Here is a 21911-nt window from a genome sequence, read left to right as displayed (position 1 = left end):
TAAAGGAGTGTGTTTGGGCACTGAAGGAAACTTCTTTTTTGAAGGTTCTGATCAAGTGAAATATTCCTGTGGGTTCTCCCAGTATACCTGCAGGAAATCTATAATGAAATGACAAATTTCTGAGTGAAGGGTACCAACTTACTTGCCTTCTAGATGAAAAATTTTAAAGAAAGTGAGGTTGTTAATGAACAAAATGTACTTACTGTCTGAAAATATGTTGCGTAACTAAGTGGCTAGACTTTTTTATTACAAAACGGGAGATACCAGCTCTAGTATCTTCATCTGTTGTGTAGTGAGGCCCCTTAAACAGTATAGTTATTAGTAAAGCTTTTGTTAAATGCACTGAAAGTAGTAAGTGTTTTTCAAATGCAGTTACGTTGTATTCAGTCAACATTTTCTGTCACTTGGAGCACAAACTTGGTAACTTCTAATTTTCTGGGTTTTCCTTTATCTCAGATAAAGGGGTTGTTTTGTGGGTAGATATTTCTGAAGTCTGAGTAGTGTGTCTAGCTTTTTATCTCTCTAGTAAAAGTTATTCATTAATGGTGTTTGAAAAGCAATATGAAATCAACATGAAATAAAATACATCATTACGTCTAAGAAGCTGGTAGTATCTAGGTGCTTGAAACTGGATGGTTGTATATTGGTGCATCCATCTTTGAACTGGTTTTGTAAATCTATTCATTAAATCTTAATAGGTCAAACATTCTCTCTAATTAGTTGTAAGTAATGTAGATTTAAATGTGAGTCTTTGGCATCATCTGAGGTAGCTTTCAGAAAGACTTTCTAGCGCACTCGTAATTTTGCTAGAGTACAGTTTGTAAGTGTTAATAAAGTCTCTTGTGATGTTTTTAAGCTTATGTACATCGTTGAAAATTGATGTAACTTTTTCCAGTCTCTAGGTTCAGTATTTGTAGGTTGTAAGTCTTGCAGCAGGTTTTATGTACTAAGTAGTTCTCATATTTGATCATTTGACTGAGTCAAATGGAAGTATTTTTTTTCCATGAGGTTTTATGGGTTTGTTGGGGTTTTTGTTTTTCTTTTTTTTTTCCTAAACTGGATGGTTCTTTTCACCATTCTACCATGGTAGCTATTACATCTTGGTTTGGATTTTTTTTTAAAGTCTCCTAACTCTACAATGAGTGGCAAGGAGCCAATTCTGCCTTTAAAATTATTTCATTTTTTATGTTGGTACTAGGGTTACTAAGGCAGCATGGTCTGCTGAGTAGAACACAGAATGCCGTTTAGGAGAATGTGGTTTCTGTGGCAGTTTCTATTTGTGACTGTTTTCTGTAACTGGGAGCAAATTACTTGTGTTTCAAAAATAATTAAAAAAAAAAAACCAAGTACATTTGCTCTGTTTCAGGGTTTGAGACCTCTTTGTGATAAAAATGGGATACCTTAGTTACTTTATTGGATCAGAGATACTTCTAAACAAACAGAATATGTTTGTACTTGACTAACAATTCCAGCTGTCTTTTATATTTTTCTAACCAGCTGGTAGGAAACATATGCACAGTATAGTAATAGTTTAGTGGTGGAATATTGCAAAGTGTATAACAAATTATTTTACGGATTGATAATATGAGCTTTTAAATAGGTGCTGATTATCTTTTCTGGATGGTCTAATTAATTATGTGCTCTGGCAAGGAGAGAGCAGAGTAAGTTCTGTGGTTCAGCTGCGACGGAGTTTATTTGTTTTGTCACATTAATTAATGTGACCCAAGCTGTGTAAGAGCTCTGCTTGACTAGTTTTTGCTTCTTATAGGCAATTATTGTAATTAGCTGGTTAGCTGCTTGCTTTCCATCGTAACTATGACTTGTCTTCAGCTAAGGTGCACAGAGTAGTCGTCTAGTGTGTGCATTACAGTATTTTTAAAATTTTCACCACTGTTTGGATTTAACACTTGTTGAGACTCTGTGGTAGTTATTTCTCTGAAGCAAAATTGTATTCTTAAGTGAATTTAAGAATTGCATTCTTAATTTTTTTAAAACCTGTGACAATCTAGGGAGAAGATGTTAAATTTAATAAATGTAAGTACAGTGAATTGTACCAGAACTTGACCTGTGCATGATCCTCATGATTACTGAATTAGTACCAAAGTGAATAAAAGAGACTAGTACTAATGCAGCACAGAAGCCTTGAGGAATATGGTACTGAAGATTTAGTTAAATCAAAGAAAGTCATGCAACTGGTGATTAATGCTTTAAATGGAGGATACAGATAGCTCTTATTTTTCACACTCTGCTATTCTACTGTGGTAGAAAACACTTGTTAACTTTCCTTTTTACAGTGCTTGGAGGCAATGGTGATGGGAAGAGTGGGGGAATGAAAGAGAACTGAAACTTGAACAGGAAGGCTGCTGCTTCATGGTGGCCTGAATCCGTCTAACTGTGGGCTATAGAGAGGAAAGGTGACTTTTTGCACCAGCTTAGGTGGTCACTGGATCCTTTCCCGAGCTGTTTTAGCATGCTGGATTGACAGAAAACTAACCCTGACAAAGAGAACAATTTTCTGCTTTAGTGTAATGAAATGGTTCAGCCAAAGGTTTACGTTCTGGAGAAAGAGTAAAGAAAGGGAGCAGGAGTAAGTAGCCAAGGACAGTACAATGATTGCACCCACCTTCTAGGTTGGTGTAAGCTGCAAAGCAACCACTATGTAAGGCTCTTGGTGACTTTTTTTCTTACAGAGAAACTGCTTTCTTATGTTACAAGGGTAGACTTTATTGAGCTTTATCCTTTACAGTTTACCATTGTATTAAAAAAACAAATTAAACACTTATAAAAAGTAGGGAACATTTGAAGTCTGAATTCCTTTTGTTAAAGAGAAGAGAACTTAGAGGCAAAGGCCTGACAGACTGAAAGGCTGTTTTTTCTACTTTAAGAGTAGAGCTGAATGATGAGCAACTCAATTTGTGTTTAGAATTAAACAAAGGAAAAGACATAGATTCCTCTCAGTTGCAAGTGATGACTTGCAAATAAATGAGAGGTGCAAGTAAAAACTGTTAGTAGTACCAGAATTTTGTGTGGTGGAAGTCCTCTGGTAAAGAAAGCAAGTTGTTATTGAATGTGTTTGTCTTAGAATCGTGGAGTTAGTCCACCACTGGTTTCTTTTTTTATTTTTTTTTTTTCCCCGTAGTTTCTGCTGCCAGCTCCTCAAAGCTGATACTCTGATACCTGAGGATTAACTTGGTCAGGTGTTTCCTAGTTTTTTGAAGTAGGGAGGGAGTTGTTGGGTGTTCAGTTTTGGTGGGGTTTTTTTGCTTAACAGGAGCAGTGTCACAGCAGACACAGTTGAAAACCTGCATTGCTGGTTACAGGGGGTTAAGAATTGGTCTTTCCTTCCTAAAAAAGGTTACCTGTTAAATGGAAATTAATTTTCATCTTGAAACCATTTTAATATTTTACTAACCACTGTGCTTACAGCAGATGCCTACTGATCACATTACTGTATTAGCTGACCTAGTTATGATCCTTGTCGTCAGACAGGATGGTGCAAAAACTGTTGTACCTCTTCTTCAGGATTTTCAGTCTCGAATGTACTATTATACCTCTTCACCAAGACTATTCTTCATCAGTCTAGAAATATATGTGTTTAGACTTCTGTGGAAAAAGAGATACCAGATACTTTTTCTCTTGGCTACAGTAACTTCAGTGGATATTGTTGTGTGTAACTTATTTACTGTTCTGTGATTGTAAATTTTACCAGACTCATTCTGAACTGTCTAGCTAGCCAACAATGAAAAGACGGTCAAAGTTCGTATCTCAGACATAGTGAAGGAGCTGCGATAAAAATGATTCACCAACATTAATAAAAAGGTGGAGAAGATAAACTAGGAAAGGCAGCTTCAATGTTGATGTTCGTATCACTTGTGTAAACTTATGTGAAAGCCATTGCAAGCTAGTTTTCAATTCAGTAAAGTTTTTCAGCTGTTAGTATATTTCAAACTTTTTTAATAAAAAGTTTTAACTACATTGTTGAAAATGTGGCAATCATGAAGAGCCAGCAAGGAGCAGGTAACACGGTGGATGTGCAAGTTGAGAGAAGCTTCCACTGAGAGGTGGAGAAGAGCTGGAGCCTGAAGTGTAGGAGGAAGGACAGGATAGTCCTTTCCACTGTATGTGCATGTTCCAGCGGATGACTGCAGAAAATGAAAAGCAAGCTTTGCAAGAGGCAGGAAGAGGGCCGGCACCATTCAAGGTTGATGAGGGGGGACAGTGTCTCAGGAAAAGATACTAAAATGTGAGGAAGAGGTAACAGTCATTTTCAGCAAAGAAACTGGGAAAATCCAAGCTCCACATCTTGACATGTGAATGGTGAGCTGGGGTTCTTGCCTCTCTTTCACTCTAACACTTCATCTTCACATTATTTAAGACCTTAGTCCAGCTAAGAACAATGTCATGCTTTAGAAATCTGTCACGTATTTTCCAACAAAGTGGATTCTATCTCAGTGGACCAGCCAACTGAATTGATTCTGTATGAAAGAAGCCTGAAGGGACTGATTAGAATAGTGCTGGATTGGTATTGATGATTTTGTCCTCCTTATAAAACAGTTTTCAAATCAAATGTTAATTTATTTTTTTAAATTACCTAGTTGTTTCCCTCAAAGTATCCTACATGGTCACTACATGTGATAATCCAAATGCAGGACATACTGTGCCTGGACAAATAATGGCTTTTTTGTCTTAACAGAATAGATTTGAACTCTCAGGTATTGTCTACCAAATGTAAATCACGGAGCTTAGAGCTGGAATGTACTGCAAGATTTGAGTACTGATGCCAGGTGCAAAAAGTGTAAAAAAATAGTTTGCTTTGTGCTGTCTCAGACACTGTGTATTTTGACAACCAGCAAAGGATGCAAAAATAACTTTGTGGCTTATAGCCTCGCATTTGTGGAGCCATAGTCTTTCCTGAATAGAATGGATTTAGGCTTCTGCTGCATCTGACTTGCCTCTAGCTTGATATAGGTCATCATCTTTATTACATTGCAAGGGAGTGTTTATTTGCAAAGTTAATGCACAATTATCCACAATAGGCAGATACAAGTTGATGCATTCCAGTATATCTGGAATATTTCCAGTCTCCTGGCTGCCTGTGTCCATGTTAGCCTGCGTCAGCTTCCTTGTGTCAGCAGCGCTGAAAGGAGAATAAAATCTAATCTCTTGTGATAGAGAATAACCTAATGCTACCAGATAAGACAGAAAAATCTATTTAAGGCTTTTTTTTTTTTTTTTTTTGAAAAATGATAAGGTTATCTGAGCTATAAAGGATTCATTACTTGTTTTTTGTGGAACTACAGTGAAACAGTGTGTCTCAAATAACTGCTCCTTCCTGTGGGAAGGAGCTGGACTTGCTTGTGGACAATACTAGGTGCATTGCAGATTTACTTCAGAGTACGTCAAGATTTCTAGCAACTGTCTCTTAGGCTGGCACTGACTTTTGTATTTCTGCAAGATACTTGGCAGTTGTGGTTTTATGGTTTCATACAGCTGTGGAGTTTCTTAAGTGTAGTGGAGTGCTCATAAGAGTAACAAAAATAGGTCTGTTCTTTCTTAATGACCAGCAGACTTCTACAATTTTACTTCTAGAGAAATGATGAGTAAAGTGTGGATAAAGGGGTTACTGTGAGATCTCGAGGAAGGAATGGTATTTGTGTGTACACGTTTAGCTTGAAAAACTTGGTTTCATTCTGTTGTCTGGGAACAAGGTCTTTGGTCCAGGTCTGATTGCTAAAAGGATTCTATATTTCATGGTTTTGCTGTCTCTATTGTTAGGTAGTTCTTTGTTGCTGTCCTGGAATGTTTGTGTTTATGGGGAATGAGATGCTTACTGAAATCCTAGGCAATTTTTGTACACTGAGGTTTTGTTTGAACAGTTGAAAGAAACCCGTACGTCTGTGATTGCTACTGAACTCAAGAGCTTTAATTCTTAAGAACCCAGTGTTTCAGGTTTTTTCCACAGAGATGATGGGGATATGTCATGGCTCCAAGTTTAGGCTGTTGCACATGATGCAAACTTAGCTGAGATGACTTATCTGAACAAGCAAGTTTGAGAGGAGAAAACTGTTGGCTCTGCTGACTGTAAGTGCAACAGGTATGGTGTATTTTTTGTGAGGTGGAAGCTGTGGGTGCTGTGGTGTGCAGAAGCAGGCATTTTAGAGTTGTGTGATGTCACTTGCACAGAGCACCAGTTCTGAATTCCAGTTAGGAAAAGGCTTGAGTTCCTTCAGTTGAATTGAAGTAGTCGTAGATCCTGCATAGTTGGTTGGGGTTGGTTCTCCCGGAGCTAGCTAGTTGAGGGTTGCTCTTGACCACAAAAAAAAAAAAACTGTATAAGCATATTCGCTGATATGGGAAGCCAGAAGGAAAGTTTTCTGTAAGTAAAAATAAGCAGAAGTTGCCACTTAAAGGGAAATTGTAAAGCTTGGATATTTGCCATGGCATATGTGTTCCTGTGCGTACTTGATTAGGGACAGAATATGCTAGTCAATACTAGATTTGCGAAAGTTGTTTTTCAGCTTGTCAGAAGACTTTTTTGATGAATATGGCACACAAAATAGGTTTTCCATTTCTGTGAGCAAGAAGTAATGATTTGTTGCTATGGTTGACTTTGATAAATTTCCTTCTGTCTTCTGCATACTTTTAACTGTGAGAATAGCCTTTCTAAGATTATAAAAATCCGTACTAAGTTTGCCTGTAAGATTCACCTGTGGAAAGGCTCTTAGCTTGCTGCACAGATGTATAGTAGATAATTCAGGGCACCATTTTCAGCTCATGTGAGCAATGTTGTCTTCCATTAGACTTTAATTTCATCTTCTTCAGATGAAGACGTTTTTACTGTAGCCTGGCAGCTGACAGTTTATTTAAAAAAAAAAAAAAAATTCTAGTCACTCAGTTTTTGCTCTTGTGATGTCATTAACTTAGCAGGAAGATTTCTGCCCTTGTTAGAGGATGTTTGATTCTCTTGCCAGCATCTCCTAAATAACTTGCTTCCATTGTACATATTGCTGTTGCTCAGTTGTATTTCTTATTCAAGTAAGGTTGGAATTGTGGGCAAAAAATCAAAAATAGCACATGAGCAAGGAAATTATTTATTATCAATCTCAAAAAAAAAAAAAGAGGTTCATTCTACTCAGCATTGGTGAGGCTGCACCTGGAGTGCTGTGTCCAGTTCTGGGATCCACAGTAAAAGAGATCTGGACATACTGGAGAGAATCCGGTGAAGGGCTACAAAGATGATTAAAGGCCAGTGAAAAAAAGGCGGAGCCAGACTGTTTTGAGTGGTACCCAGTGACAAGACCAGAGGCAATGGGCACAAACTGAAACACAGGAGATTCATTCTGATCATTGGGAAACACCTTTTTACTGTGAGGGTGACTGAGCACTGGCACAGTTTGCCCAGGGAGGTTGTGGAGTCTCCATTCTTGGAAATATTCAGAAGCCATCTAAACAAGGTCCTGGGCAACCTGCTTGAGAAGAGGGTTGAACCAGATGACCTCCAGAGGTCCCTTCCAAGCTCAAGCCTTCTGCAATTCTGAGTTACTTTGTAAGTGAAGCATCTTCTCTCCTCATCTTCTCCATTGCCAGGCATTTAAGTATAGTGAATTGTTCGTATTGATTGTGGTACAGTAGATATTGAGGAAAACTTTTAGTGAGGCAAATTACTAGAATGATCAATTAATAGAAGTTGTGTTAAGTACTAATAAAACTTGCTTCTGAAGGTAATCCTGAGATACTTCCTTAATTGCCCAGTAATTTTCTGTATACACACCCAGGTTAACAGTATGTTACCGGTTATGCAGTAACTGAACATCCTAAACTTGTATACTGGACAAGATAATTGAAATCGTGTTGATTCAAGCTTGTTGTTTTCACCAAGCGTACAACTAGCTCTTGCCATATTGGGAAAAACTAGCAAAATACAGAAATCCTTCTCTTTCCTGCTGGTTGGCAGTCCTGGCTTCAACATGATAATTTGATTGCAAGTTGAGAAGCAAGCTGACTTCCATAGTCACCTCAAGGGAATTTACACAAGAGAATATTTGAACAGCACACTTCGGTGTCCCCTCGCTCCCCTCATTCATTGTAGTTTAGGTTACTTGTTCCTGAGCTTGACTGTAGCTTCTTGAGGAAATCTCTGTTCTGGTATCTGTCTTAAAACTTGGGCTAGAAGTGAATCAATGATTAGTTTACTTTAGGAAATTACTGGCAAATAACTGATGTCTAGAATTAGAAGAGGTAAATAAGGTGCTGTGCAAAATGTGAGCTCTGTATTTTAGAGTTTGTTTCTTTGTGAACACCTCAAGTGATGTAGTAAAACTTGTTTGGATCCAGCTTGGATTGGATTCTATTCTTGGTGGCTACTTTAGAACATGAAGTTATTTGCATCTTCTTTTTAAAGACGTAGGTTGTCACAATTTGTAAATTCAGATCTGGTCTTGAGGCTGTATATTTTATAATCTGAAGTAGGTAAGAGTTAAACTGAAAAAGGTAGTAGGAATCTTTAAAATCCCTTTGGAAGAAACACTGTGTGTATTATCTTAATTTCTTCCATCCTGGATCTAATAACTCTGACATAACCATTTTTTCCTGGTAAGTAAATTGACTAACAGTACCTATGAAGAAGAGATTCTCCCCTCTTCCTCCTTCTTCCCCTGCTATAAATTTCCGACTTTGTTTGGACTGCAGTAGCTTCTTAAATCAGTGTAGCATTATTGCTTTAAATTGACATTCATAATACTGTTCACCTAAAATAGTTTTGAAGTCCTAAAATTAACTCTTTCAAGATGTTGTGAAGAACAAATAACGAGCTGAGTTGTTTCGTAGTACAGTGCCATAAGTTTTCTCCATGCACTAGAGGTAAATGTCTTCTTCACATCAAGTCCAAGGACTGTGAGAAAACTTGCAGAGTAGACAGAGTATAGAAGCCAGAGTGATAAAGACATCCTATTCCCGTGCAAATAGAACACTAGGTCTAGGTTTTGTGAATGTTGTTTACACAGACTACTTAAGGTTTGATAGAAGAACCCTTTCACTAACCTTTGTAGTACTGTAGGAATTGGGTTGCGGATTCTTGCAAGGAAAATACTTAACGTGGTTTTGATAAACATGAAAAATAAACCATTCTTAGAAGTTTTTTATTCGATGATTCCTGAATTTTAAACTCAAATTTTTCTCTTTTTGTCTCAGAAGCAAGCTGTGTGTCACTGACAGTGGATGAATAGGATAGCTTTGTGCACTCTTTTATAGATAATTAAAATACTTTTATTATGGATTTCTGTTACTGAATATCAAGAAAAAGTAATTTGTTTGTTTTAAAACAAATTCTCTAGTCTTCTTTTGGTTAAAACACTTTTAATTATAAAAAAATATTTTCTATTTTAGGTGTGGAATATCAAACAGATGATTAAATTAACACAAGAACATATAGAGGCACTGCTAGACAAATTTGGAGGAGAGCATAACCCACCATCGATATATTTAGAGGTAAGTTTACATTGAGATGAATATGGTTATATTAATGGTGTGTTATCTTAATCTTATATGAAGCATCTTACGTTAAAACTGAGAATACCTGTAGCAGAAGAGAATATTGTCCTTATGTGTTAGAAATTTAACTATTTCCCTGGAGATAGAAAGGAACTATGTGGGATTCCTGATATGCATTAGTAGGGGAAGATCAATGGCACAGTCTAATAGTTATGTTGGTGCAATTGAAATGTAAGGCATTGAAACGTAAAGCATCCTTTTTGGGTGTGAGTTGCTGGGGAGGGAAAGGCTGTGTGTGTATAATAGCAAAAAGTGTACTGTGTTAAAAGCAAATATATACACATACACATGAAAAACATCTTATAAGACTAACATTGCTTTTAAAGCAGTTGGCTTCACTTTTTTCTCTTTGAAAAATAATCGTGTAGAATCCAAAAAAAATTATATTAGTAGAAGGGAACTTCTTAAACAATTACATAAAATTGTAGGGTGGAGTAATATTTTTAAAGCTTTGTTTAATTTGTAAACTAACTACAAATTAAATTTCTGTATTCTTTCATCACTCCAGATTAATAAATTTACATTGACGTAGGACTATTAAGCCCACTAAAAGGGCTGCATGCGTAAGTTACGTCTATTAGGAACTTGCTCCAAACCCTGCCTTTTTCTTGGTTGTCTCAAGTATTGAAATAACTGGAGGTCAACCAGATTTCTTTTGTAGTCTTTTTAATTGTAACTGCTGCCTAAAGGCACTGGGTAATTAAAAATAAAGATCTCATTATTTGAGGTACTTCTAGCTTTTTATCTTAATATGTCAGAGCAGGGCACTAGTTTGATTATACAAATGTTGATATAACAGTTTAACAGTTATGGTCAAATAACCTTAACAGTTAAGGTCAAATAAGGCCCTCTATAGTTGCTTTACTTACTGGTGATGTAAAATGGGAGTTCTGAATGAGTGCTAATCTATTTTAACCACTCAGTGGTATATAAACACACCTCTGTTTTCACATGAACCAGTTCGTTCCGTGTATCTGGATTTAATATTGCCACACGTATGTTGGTTTCATTGCATTGTGTATCAAATTGCAATAACAATGAACTTAATCTGTACTAAGTCTGGTTTTTGAGTAGTGAAATCGTTAGTTTGTTACAGCCAGTTGTCACCTGCTTGTATCTCAGTTAGAACTGAGATCTCTACACTGGAAGCTTTTTGGTTATTCTGTGGTTCATTGATAGGAAAGAGGGCAGTTACAGTTGTGAATATGTACTAGGAAATTATTACAGTCGTGTAAGGAGTATGATAAGTCTGAAATAGTTGGTGACTACAAACCATGAAGCTTAAAGTGCATTTGCAAATTTGATGGTTCCATGTGCTGCTGAGATGAGGCTGCAACTCTGGCTCTTCAACATGATAGGGAGGCCCTGCAAGACGGAGCAGGGTGTTACTCTGCTGCAGGGAGTTGTGCTGGATCGTGAAGCGGGTCTTGTGACAGGTAGTGCTGGTACTGGCTGGGGGACAGTAAGCCACTGGGAGGAAGATGAAAGTGACTGGGATTCTGCTTTTTCAGTTTAATTATCCTATGAGACTCTTGAGTCCTGTGAAAAGAGCCCACCATCATTGAAATTAAAAGCCTTACTTTTCCCAGCTCTTTGCTACATAGTTCCTCCACTTCCTTTCTTCAGATGCTTGCAGTACCAGTAGTGGCTAAGCCACTTCCAGTCACTAACCTGGAAGGAAAATATTCTGGTTTTGTTGGATTAGTTTGCCAGTTAGTTATTAGTTTGTCCAGTTAGTAGATTGAACTTGTTCCTGATGAAGTTCAGTGAGTCCCAAAGCTGTGGGTAACAACGGTAGTGAAGAGCTTGCGGCTGTGAGGCAAGAACCTAGAAAATGGGGTGGGAGAGGAGAAGAACTTTCCTGGTTGGAACATGAAAGAACAAAGCTATATGTAAAAAGCTCTGAATGTGTGACAGAGTGTGGAACAACACGTTTGCTTCTAGGAAATGCGAAACTGAGAAAATACAGTAGTTTTGATATGAATAAAAAGCACAGGAGAGTATGTAGAATACGTGTGGGTAGCTTAAGTGGTTCAGTAGATGTCAGACATAAAAGTTAAAAATAGCAAACTGTCGTGGTTTTGTTTAGTAGGGGGGGGCCTAAGGTGGCAGCTTCTGTAGGAAACTGCTAGAAGTCGCTCCCCTTTGTTCAGGGGACTTGGCCAGGCCTAGGGTGGACCCACTGCTGGCCAAGGCCGAGCCGACTGGTAGCAGAATGTCTCGTGATAACGCCTCTGCGATAACGTATTTAAGAAGGGGAAAACAGAAAAAAGAGGAGAGAAGATGTGAAGAAGCTGAGCGGGGGCAGAGGCGCAGAGGGGGAGGCGCAGGCCTCATGGGCCTTGCAGGCCTCGCCCTCTGGCCTCTCGCCAGGCAGCCGACTGGGCCCGACTCGGTCCAGCCCGGCTGCAAGAAGTGGAGAGGAGATGAGAAGTGAATAAGATGTAAAAAAGATCCTGAGAGACATCTACCAGCCTGTTGTGAGGAACGGCTGCAGACGCCAAGGTCAGTGAAGAAGGAGGGGGAGGAGTGATGCAGCTCTTGGCCAAGATTCCCCTGCAGCCTGTGGTGACAACCATGGTGGAGCAGGTTGTCCCCCTGCAGCCCATGGAGGTCCACGGAGGAGCAGAGATCCACTTGGAGCCCATGAAGGACCCCGTACCGGGGGAGGTGGATGCCTGAAGGCAGCTGTGGCCCGTGGAGGGCCCACTGGGACAGCTGTTCTGAAGGGACTGCACCCGTGGAAGAGATGACCCACGCCAGAGCAGTTCCACGAAGGACTGTGGCGTAGGGGTGGGACCCCACAACGGAGCGGGGAGGAATGTGAGGAGTTCTTCCCCCGACCATGAAGCAGCAGTGTGAAACAGCATGTGAAGAACTGACCACAACCCCCATTCGCTCTTCCCCCCCTGTGCCGCTCAGGAGGGGAAGGTAGTAGAGATAATGTTAAGCCCGGGAAGAGGGAGGGGTGGATGGAGGTTATCTTGTTCTCTGTCTCATTATCCTGCTGTTTGTAGTAATAAATGAATAGTTTTCCCCAAGTCGAGTCTGTTTTGCCCATGACGGTAACTTTAAGGATTTCTCCCTATCCTTATCTCAAACCTTGAGCCGTTTTTCCTTATATTTTCTCTCCCTGTTCTCTCAGAAGGTAGGGGGAGTGAGAGAGAGACTGCGTAGTCTGGTCCGATCGGGGCTGAACTACAACACAAGCTGACTATGTATGGAGCCGCTGTGTGGTATCAGACCTGTTGCTCAAGTTCTGTTCCTGGGCGTCATCACTGACTCCTATGCGTGATCCCTCATTCCCCTCAAGCTTTCACATTTGGACTATGTCTAGGTCTTCATCTGTGTACTCCAGAGTGCTTGAACAGGAGAAGAGTCCGTCCTCTTCTCGATTTTGTATTTTGATTGTTTTGCTGAAGTCCCATTTTTGGCTGTGAAGTACAATACTGCCCTGCTTGTACCCAGAATCTGTATGAGTAGTTTTGCTAATCTGTTACTTGGATGCATCACTCTTTCCTTTGTTGCCTTAGAATCCTAGAATCATAGAGTAGTTTGATTTGGAAGGGACCATTAAAGGCCCTCTAGTCCAACCACCCTGCAATGAGCAGGGACACCTTCCACTAGACCAGGTTGCTCAGAGCCCCATTCAACCTGGTCTTGAACGTTTCCAGGGATGAGGCATCCACCACCTCTCTGGGCAACCTGTTTCAGTTTTCTACCACCCTCGTTGTAAATTTTTTTTCCTTATGTCTAATCTAAATCTACCCTCCTTTAGTTTAAAACTGTTACCGCTTGTCCTATCATAACAGGCCCTGCTAAAAAGCTTGTTCCCATCTTTCTTATAAGCCTGCTTTAAGTACTGAAAGGGCACAGTAAGGTCTCCCCAGAGCCTTCTCTTCTCCAGGCTGAACAACCTCAGCTCTCTCAGCCTGTCCTCATGGGAGAGGTGTTCCATCCCTCTGATTTTGTGGCCCTCCTCTGGACCTGCACCAACAGGTCTACGTCCTTCTTATGCTGGGAGCTCTAGAGTTGGACACAGTACTCCAGGTGGAGTATCCCAAGAGCAGAGTAGAGGGACAGAATCACCTCCCTCAACCTGCTGACCATGCTTCTTTTGATGCAGCTGAGGATGTGGTTGGCTTTCTGGGCCGCGAGTGCACATTGCCGGCTCATGTCCAGCTTTTCATCCACCAGTACCCCCAAATCCTTCTTGGCAGGACTGCTCTTAATCCCTTCATCTCTCAGCTCGTATTGATACTGGTTTTAAAATCCTTCCACTGCTCTGATCTCTCTGCATCTTCCATAAATTGTGAGCTACTCTTAAGGACTTCTGTACATTGTGCCTGTTGATCATCTGTTGAGTCCTATCAGCAAGCATGTTGTCTGCTTCTCTTGGCAAAAGTTGGAATTAGCCAAAGCTAATTGCTAGGTAAGTACTTGCAAATGAATACTTCTGCTTTCACGCATATTGCCCTTACTCTGTTGTAAGCATCTAGTTTTACTGTAGTGCTTTCTGCAGAACCATGGCTTTTTGTATACCTGTGAAAAGCTTGACAGCTATCCATCCATCTTCTGGTGCGTAGAGTTTCACTACAGTAGGATTTGTTCTGTTCTTTTGTACTCCTGTCTGGCTTTATATCTTTCATTTCTTGCGTATCTTACTAACTGCTCATGTTCACAGCGCTTACAGCACCTCATACACTGGCTCCTGGCCTGTGTTGGAGCTGCCTCTGTAGACCTGTCAAGAAAAGTTGTGGTTGAACCTGGCAACAAAACTGCATTTCAATTAAAAATGGAAAAGAAGAGATGGAGGAGCGGAAGCGTGCATGAGAAAGCTGAAGAATTGAACAAGAAAATTAATTCTAAAAATTGAGCATTCAAAGGATATACTGAAATTAGTTGTGCATCTAATATAAAACATACACCTCATTTAAAAAAAATGATGCCTTAGTTGCTTAGGAAGATAGAAGTTTTTTTTCTGTGCTCAGCTGAGAGTGAAAAGACAATTTTTTTTTTTTCAGATTTATTTTTTTAAATTCTGGGGAGGGTGTCAATGCATTTTTACATCAAAAGAACTTTAAAACTGACAGCTGTTATTGCAGCCGTCATTTCAGGTTTTATCAATTGGCTATGAAAGAGGAATGGATTTCTTGAAATATCGAAAGTGATTGACGTGTGCTATGTTGAGTTCAGCATATATTTAATTATTCCTGCAAGAGGAGATACTCACCTTCAGGGATATCTCCCTGCCTTGATCCATCATTCATCAGCGATGGTCTTAAAAAGGTGGCTGTAGAACATGGAGAGTAGGGCCTGCAAGCCTAGGCAGGCTGCTTTGTTTGTGGCTGCCTAGAAGTGGAAAATGTAATGTGAATTAACCACAGAATTTTCTTCTGATTGTTATAATTAGTAATAGCTTTGGGAATCTTATCGATATTCTCTAACATGATTACAAGAAAAACTTTTCTGTTTGTTCTGACTTGAAGAAATAATAAATATAGTAAGCAATGGCTGCATTACAATCTAAAAATGGCTTGTAGCTAAAATTCTTTCTTTGGTAGCCCTAGTTCTTAACTTCTTCCATCCCCTGCATGTGAGCATGTATCTCAGAAATCTCTCTCAAATATTTGAAATAACTGCCTGACTCAGTAGATGTAGAAGTATCACTAATAGCATTTTTCTTTTCTTCTGAAGAAGAGACTGCAGGAGCTCCTCAGTAGGTTTTAGCACACTTTTTGGAAGCACTCTATATTCCAGCAGCTGAAAACAATGATTTTGATCTTCCCACATAGTTTCTTAGTGCGTTATATCTGTCCTTGAAGTGCTGTTTCCCAAAATACACAGTTGGTGAATCACTGTGGAAAAACCCTTTCATTTAAGAGTTTGTCTAAGCATTGTAAATATTGGAAATCTTTACCGCAAAGAAGTCTAACATTATGATACTGGGAAAACCTGGGATTCAGTTAGCAAAAATGGTTAAAATATGTAGTTACATATTATTCTATAATGGCCATCAACTTTTTTTTGGCCCTACCAACAAAGTACTTATGGAAAGGATAACCTGAGTTAGGGAAAGGAGAATAAAGATTTGTGCATTTCAACTTAGCATTGACAACAAATGCCATTCACAGACTGAAATGGGTTGTGCAGATTCAGACTGGCCGAAAGCAGTCGGCTCGAACTAAGAAAGGAGGGATCGTGCTTAAATGACTTAATCAGATTTGTTGGCCTTTGTAGACTCTTAATGACTGTTTCGGGAGGCCTTACCTATTTAAACTTCCAAAATGCATTGTGTGTCCTTCTTGCCTTGTAGTCATGTGGACAGTATTACCTACGAACACTTCATCTGTGACAACTTAATTGAACAGTATTAGCCTCTTGACGTGTAAATCATTCTTTGTGAGGTTGGATCCCAGACCTCTAGGTTACTTCAGTTAACAGTACAAGAATAAGCTGCCTGCTTTTTTGTGTGTGTGTGGTTTTTTTTGTTTGTTTGGTTTTTGTTCAGACTCCATGCAAAACAAAACAGTATACAAATGCATAGATAAAACTTATTTGGTATGACTATCATTCTAAAACTCAGTCAGCTTTCTAGTATTGTCGTGAAGGAATTCTCTTCTGCTCCTACTCTTGGAAGCAATTGAAAATGAGATTCATGGTGGTAGAGGTATGTTTGTCCCCAATGTCTGTAATTTTTTTTTTCCTAGCTTTCTCTTTTCCTGGGCTATTAAACATATTTTATTCTAACATCTTGCTGTTCCCTTTTTTTTGAGAGTTTGACTGTTGAATTTCAGGAGAGTATTTAATTCCTTGTTCCTGTATATCTGATGAATCCACATCAAATTAATTAAAGAAGATTACCTCTTTGGTGTAAAGTATGCTTATTGCAACAGCAGGCAGATACAGTCTGAAATGAATCTTAGTGCTGAACCTTAGGTTGTTTCAGACCATGAGATTCCAGGAAAATGCTAACTCTGAGTACAGGCACTGGGAAATGTGGCAGTTCTCTGGGGAAATTCACATTAGTTGTTAGCAGGCTCCTAACAGATGCTGATCAAATATATTGGACCAAAACTGGAGTGTCTAAAGTTAGGCTAAGTACAGATTTAGGAGTCTTACTAAATGAAGAAATCCTGACGTACGTTACTGTCTATCTTCAGCTCTCATTTGACTTAGTGGGATTTGCATTTGATCAACAGGCTAAAAGGTCAGACATCGTTAAAATAGAAACACAATCTCAGTTTCAAAGACCAGGAAACTGTAGTTTAGGCTTTTAAGAGTCTTGCAGTGTGTGGATATGATCTAAAATCGATTGAGGAAGGGAGAGAGCATGGTAAAACCAGTCGATCTAGTTGAGCTTAGGCTGGGTTTCTAACCAGATGTGGTAGGAGGCGGGGAGGAGGAGAAACCATATTTTGCTACTTGGTTTTGTCCCAGATTAATTTTGTAAAAAAATATTTAACTTGTTACTTTTTGTTTCCTTGGATGTTATTACTAGAATGTGCAGCCTGGTTGTGTCCCAAGAAAGCAAATTTCAAATATAATATAAATGATATGTAGTACAAAAATACCCATATTTTTGAGAAAATCCCATGTCATCAGCTTGTCAACAGAACTCTGGCACATCTGTGTAACATCGTGCGAATTTTGTTGATTTCTTAGGTCAGTTTTTATTTTGTTAATAGGTTGCAACATTTAAGAAGTAACTTTAGCTCTGCTGCTGCTGAGTGAGCAGCAGTTGTATTATGACATGTATATGCATTGTATATAAACATGCCAACTTTAGATGGACTTGGCAGCTTACCAGGCCTTTATACACTTTACTTAGTGGAAGCCTCAGGAGTATTCTCGCATGTGTGAGATGATATTATATGATATGCATGTATACTGATAAACAATATAATTTAAATTAACTTTTTTTCTATTTTAGATAGCCATAGAAGTACGTGTAGATTGACAAGATGTGCCAGTTTGAATCTAAGTCAGCTTTTCAATATGTATTTACCTTTAATTTTGTTAAAAACTGTAAATTCACACTAAATTTGGAGTCCTGTAGCGATACAGTAAACAAATACATTTGTCGAGGATAATATCTGTTATTAAATACAGTCTGTTTTTAGCAACTAATAAACAAGCTGGAGTAGCTCAAAAATAGAAGCCTCATGACAAGAAGCAGCACAACAAAGACAAATGCAGCATCTTGCACTTGAACAAGGTGGCTGCCCAGCGAGGCAGGCAGGTGGCTGGCTGGGTAGCAGCTCTGCAGGAAAAGTACCAGGTAGTGCTGGTGAGCAACAAGCTGAAGTGTCAGCAACCCATCCTCACAATAACAGCGGCACACTACAGACTGGGCTGTGGTAGCAAGCGTGTAGCCAGCATGAAGCCACCCGTCTACTGGCTGCTTGTGTGACTGCACTGTGGTGGTGTTTAGCATGAAGAAGAGAAGGCTAAGGAGGAATCTGCAGGCTCTTGCAACCTAAAGAGAGGGACAGGCTCTTTTCAAACATGTACAGCAAAAGGGGAAGAGATGATGTCACAGCATCAAGTGAATTTCATAAAAGAAAATTCTTTATCATGAGAGTGGGTTTTGAGCTCTGGAACCAGTTGTGGAGTATCCATCCTTCAAGACTTTCAAAACTTGCTTTGTCAAGGCCCTGAGCAACTTGATTGAACTTAAAAATTACTCTGTGTTAATCAAAAAATCATGGAATGGTTTGGGTTGGAAGGAACCTTAAAGATCATCTGGTTCCAACCCTCCTGCCATGAACAGGGACACCTTCCACTAGACCAGATCACTCAACGCCATATCCACAACTGCGGGGCATGCTTTCCAGTGCCTCACCACAATCATGGTAAAGAACTTCTTTATATCTAATCTAAACCTACCCTCTTCCAGTTTAAAACCATTACCCCACATGCTGTCGCTGCATGCCCTTGTCAAAAGTCCCTCCTCAGTTTTCTTGTATGCCACATTTGGGTACTGGAAGGCTGCTACAAGGTTTCTCCAGAGCCTTCTCTTCTCCAGTGTCGTAGTTCAGCCCCGATCGGACCAGACTACGCAGTCTCTCTCTCACTCCCCCTACCTTCTGAGAGAACAGGGAGAGAAAATATAAGGAAAAACGTCTTGAGGTTTGAGATAAGGACAGGGAGAAATCCTTAAAGTTACCGTCACGGGCAAAACAGACTCGACTTGGGGAAAACTATTCATTTATTACTACAAATAGCAGGATAATGAGACAGAGAACAAGATAACCTCCATCCACCCCTCCCTCTTCCCAAGCTTAACATTATCTCTACTACCTTCCCCTCCCGAGCGGCACGGGGTGGGGAAAAGGGAATGGGGGTCGCGGTCAGTTCATCACGCGTTGTTTTACGCCGCTGCTTCATGGTTGGGGGAAGAACTCCTCGCATTCCTCCCCTGCTCAGTTGTGGGGTCCCACCCCTACGCCACAGTCCTTCGTGGAACTGCTCCGGCGTGGGTCATCTCTTCCACAGGCGCAGTCCCTCTAGAACAGCTGTCCCAGCGGGCCCTCCACGGACCACAGCTGCCTTCAGGCATCCACCTCCCCCGGTACGGGGTCCTCCATGGGCTCCAAGTGGATCTCTGCTCCTCCGTGGACCTCCATGGGCTGCAGGGGGACAACCTGCTCCACCATGGTCATCACCACAGGCTGCAGGGGAATCTTGGCCAGGAGCCACGTTACTCCTCCCCCTCCTTCTGAACTGACCTTGGCGTCTGCAGCCGTTCCTCACAACAGGCTGGTAGATGTCTCTCAGGATCTTTTTTTTTACATCTTATTCACTTCTCATCTCCTTTCCACTTCTTGCAGCCGGGCTGGACTGAGTTGGGCCCAGTCGGCTGCCTGGCGAGAGGCCAGAGGGCGAGGCCTGCAAGGCCCATGAGGCCTGCGCCTCCCCCTCTGCGCCTCTGCCCCCGCTCAGCTTCTTCACATCTTCTCTTCTCTCTCTTTTTTTTCTGTTTTCCCATTCTTAAATACGTTACCGCAGAGGCATTATCACGAGACATTCTGCTACCAATCGGCTCGGCCTTGGCCAGCAGTGGGTCCGCCCTAGGCCTGGCCAAGTCCCCTGAACAAAGGGGAGCGACTTCTAGCAGTTTCCTACAGAAGCTACCACCTTAGGCCCCCCCCCACTAAACAAAACCACGACATCCAGGCTGAACAACCCCACCTCTCTTAGCCTGTGCTCATAAGAGTGGTGCTCCAGCGCTCTGATCATCTTCGTGGCCCTCCGCTGGACCTTCTCCAACTGGTCCATGTCCTCCTTAAGTTGTAGGCTGGACACAGTACTCTGGGTGGAGTCTCACGAGAGCAGAGTAGAGGGGCAGAATCACCTCTCTCGACCTGCTGGCTACGCTTCTTCTGATGCAGCCCAGGATGTCGTTGGCTTTCTGGGCTGCAAGTGCATGTTAAACAAGTGCTTGGACTGGATGACTTCCAGAGATACCTTCCAATCTTTTTTTTTTCCTTCCCATGAATCTGTATCAAACTGAAAGCAAGATACAAGTTTTCTTGAAGAACATTACACACTTCTTAATGGGAATATGTAAACTGAATGGATTTCATTCTAGATGTCATGAACTTCCATCTGAAATGCCTTTAAAATCCTCAATTTAATTAATTGCTTGAATGTTCAGCTTAATCTTCTGTAGATGCTGTACAAACTTTTTATTGTTGTTGTTGTTTTTGAAAAACAATGTTAGAAATCAACCTTTATAGTTGACCCAGGGGGCCTTGACTGACTTGAAGGTTTGTGTAGCTGTTGATGCCTGTCTGCTAATACGACCATGCTGCTGCAGGTTTCTGTTGTAGACAGGCCGACTCAAGGGCATAATCTTTCTTTTAGCGAGAAATACTTGCCATTGGTCAGCTCTGCTGTTGTAATACTCTTTCAGTTTAACTCAGTGGGATAATTCTATGTTTTGACTTCATGCTGTTGGCTGTGTAATGTCTGTGGGTGCTAGTCATCAGCTGAAACCAATGTCTTACCAAAGTACTTAATGTTTGTGAAAATGAGATTTTATTGGTGCTATTCTGTTTCTGCTGCATGTACTATTGCTCCTTCTGTATAAAAATATATTTCTTTTAAAAAAGGAGTAAAATGTATTTACAATCTACTGATGTATTTCTAGTTACATTATGTTTTATTACAGGATCTTCTGCTATGACATTAAGTAACAGTATAATACTTGAGAGTTTTTATTTCTGTAAAAAATACAGAGCTTTTCGTGCGGAATTTAGTGGTATAGAACTCAAAGCCAGCAACAGCTCCCAACTTTCCGTGCTCATTGTTTATTCTCTTAAGATAAATCATTTGACTTTGAGTTTGCAGTAGTGACAGATTAAGCTACCAGTGTAAACATCGTAGGATTGAGTATTTTGAAAGATGTGTGTAATTTTGTGAAGGAACTAAGCCCGCAAGTATCCGGAAGCAATGTAATGTTGCGTGTGTTCAAATAATATTTTGCAATGTTCATGAGAAAAGGAAGTCAGTATTTAGAAAAGTATTGGTGAAATGGTAACAGTTTAAGATTCTTAATTTTTATTTATAGAGAATAATTCTTGACACATGGAGCTCTTACTGGAATTTACATGAAAAGTTGATCCTGGAAGTAGGAGAGACACAGTTGTGTTTTTGTACAGCCAAAAAATGCCGTTATTTAGAATTGAGTGACCTTTCAGTTTACTTTTGATGATAGAGTTGGTCTAGAGTGAAAATGTTTGGGTTTTAAGTCTCCGAGTTTTGGGGCTTATTTGTGAAACGCTAGACATCTTCAGTTTTAAAAAGAAATAGTAAGTAGTTTTCAGTTTCCTGCAATTTATGTCTATTTATCAAAAATGCAACCCATAAAATTTAGAGTTCAAAATGGTGATGTTCACCAACATTCTTTAAAATGCCTTTTCTTTCTTAGTCCTCACTGTTAAAATATCATTTTCTTTGTTAACAGTGTGGGGATGATGACACAGAATTTGAGCATAGGTCCATCCTGGAGGATGCTAAACCTTTATAAAAAGGGAGGGGCCAACCACTGTTAACTCAGCAAAACCAGCTTCAATTAGGTGAACCTGCACATACAACTCAGATATAAATTTGTAGTAAAATGTAGTATTTGCTGGTTTTTTGGTTTTGGTTGTTTGGTTTTTTTTCTCTTAACTTTAATATCTTTTTTCCACATGTAGACCCTGCAGACTTTTTGGTCAGTTCAGTTCTCCTGTAACTTCAATTAGCATGTTATGCACATTAGTTATGCACAGAAAACTTAGAATCATAGAATCGTTTGGGTTGGAAGGGACCTTTAAAGGTCATCTAGTCCAACCCTTATGCAAGGAGCAGGGACA

General features: G+C 40.0%; 1 protein-coding gene across 3 annotated transcripts in view; it reads left to right on the top strand.

Moving 5' to 3' along the window:
• The window catches only part of BRAF (B-Raf proto-oncogene, serine/threonine kinase), a 91973-nt gene that overhangs the window by 7239 nt on the left and 62823 nt on the right, over nucleotides 1-21911 (top strand). For all 3 annotated transcript variants that reach the window (XM_086754873.1, XM_086754865.1, XM_086754859.1), the window contains exon 2: nucleotides 9385-9486. In XM_086754873.1, coding sequence (XP_086610999.1) covers nucleotides 9385-9486 — 102 coding nt within the window. The remainder of the gene's footprint in view (nucleotides 1-9384; nucleotides 9487-21911) is intronic.

The sequence above is a fragment of the Chlamydotis macqueenii genome, chromosome 1 (genome assembly GCF_036417535.1).
Source record: "Chlamydotis macqueenii isolate bChlMac1 chromosome 1, bChlMac1.mat, whole genome shotgun sequence".
Lineage (NCBI taxonomy): Eukaryota > Metazoa > Chordata > Aves > Otidiformes > Otididae > Chlamydotis > Chlamydotis macqueenii.
Note: the sequence above shows the minus strand (reverse complement) of the source record. Positions and strands in the feature narration are given on the sequence as shown.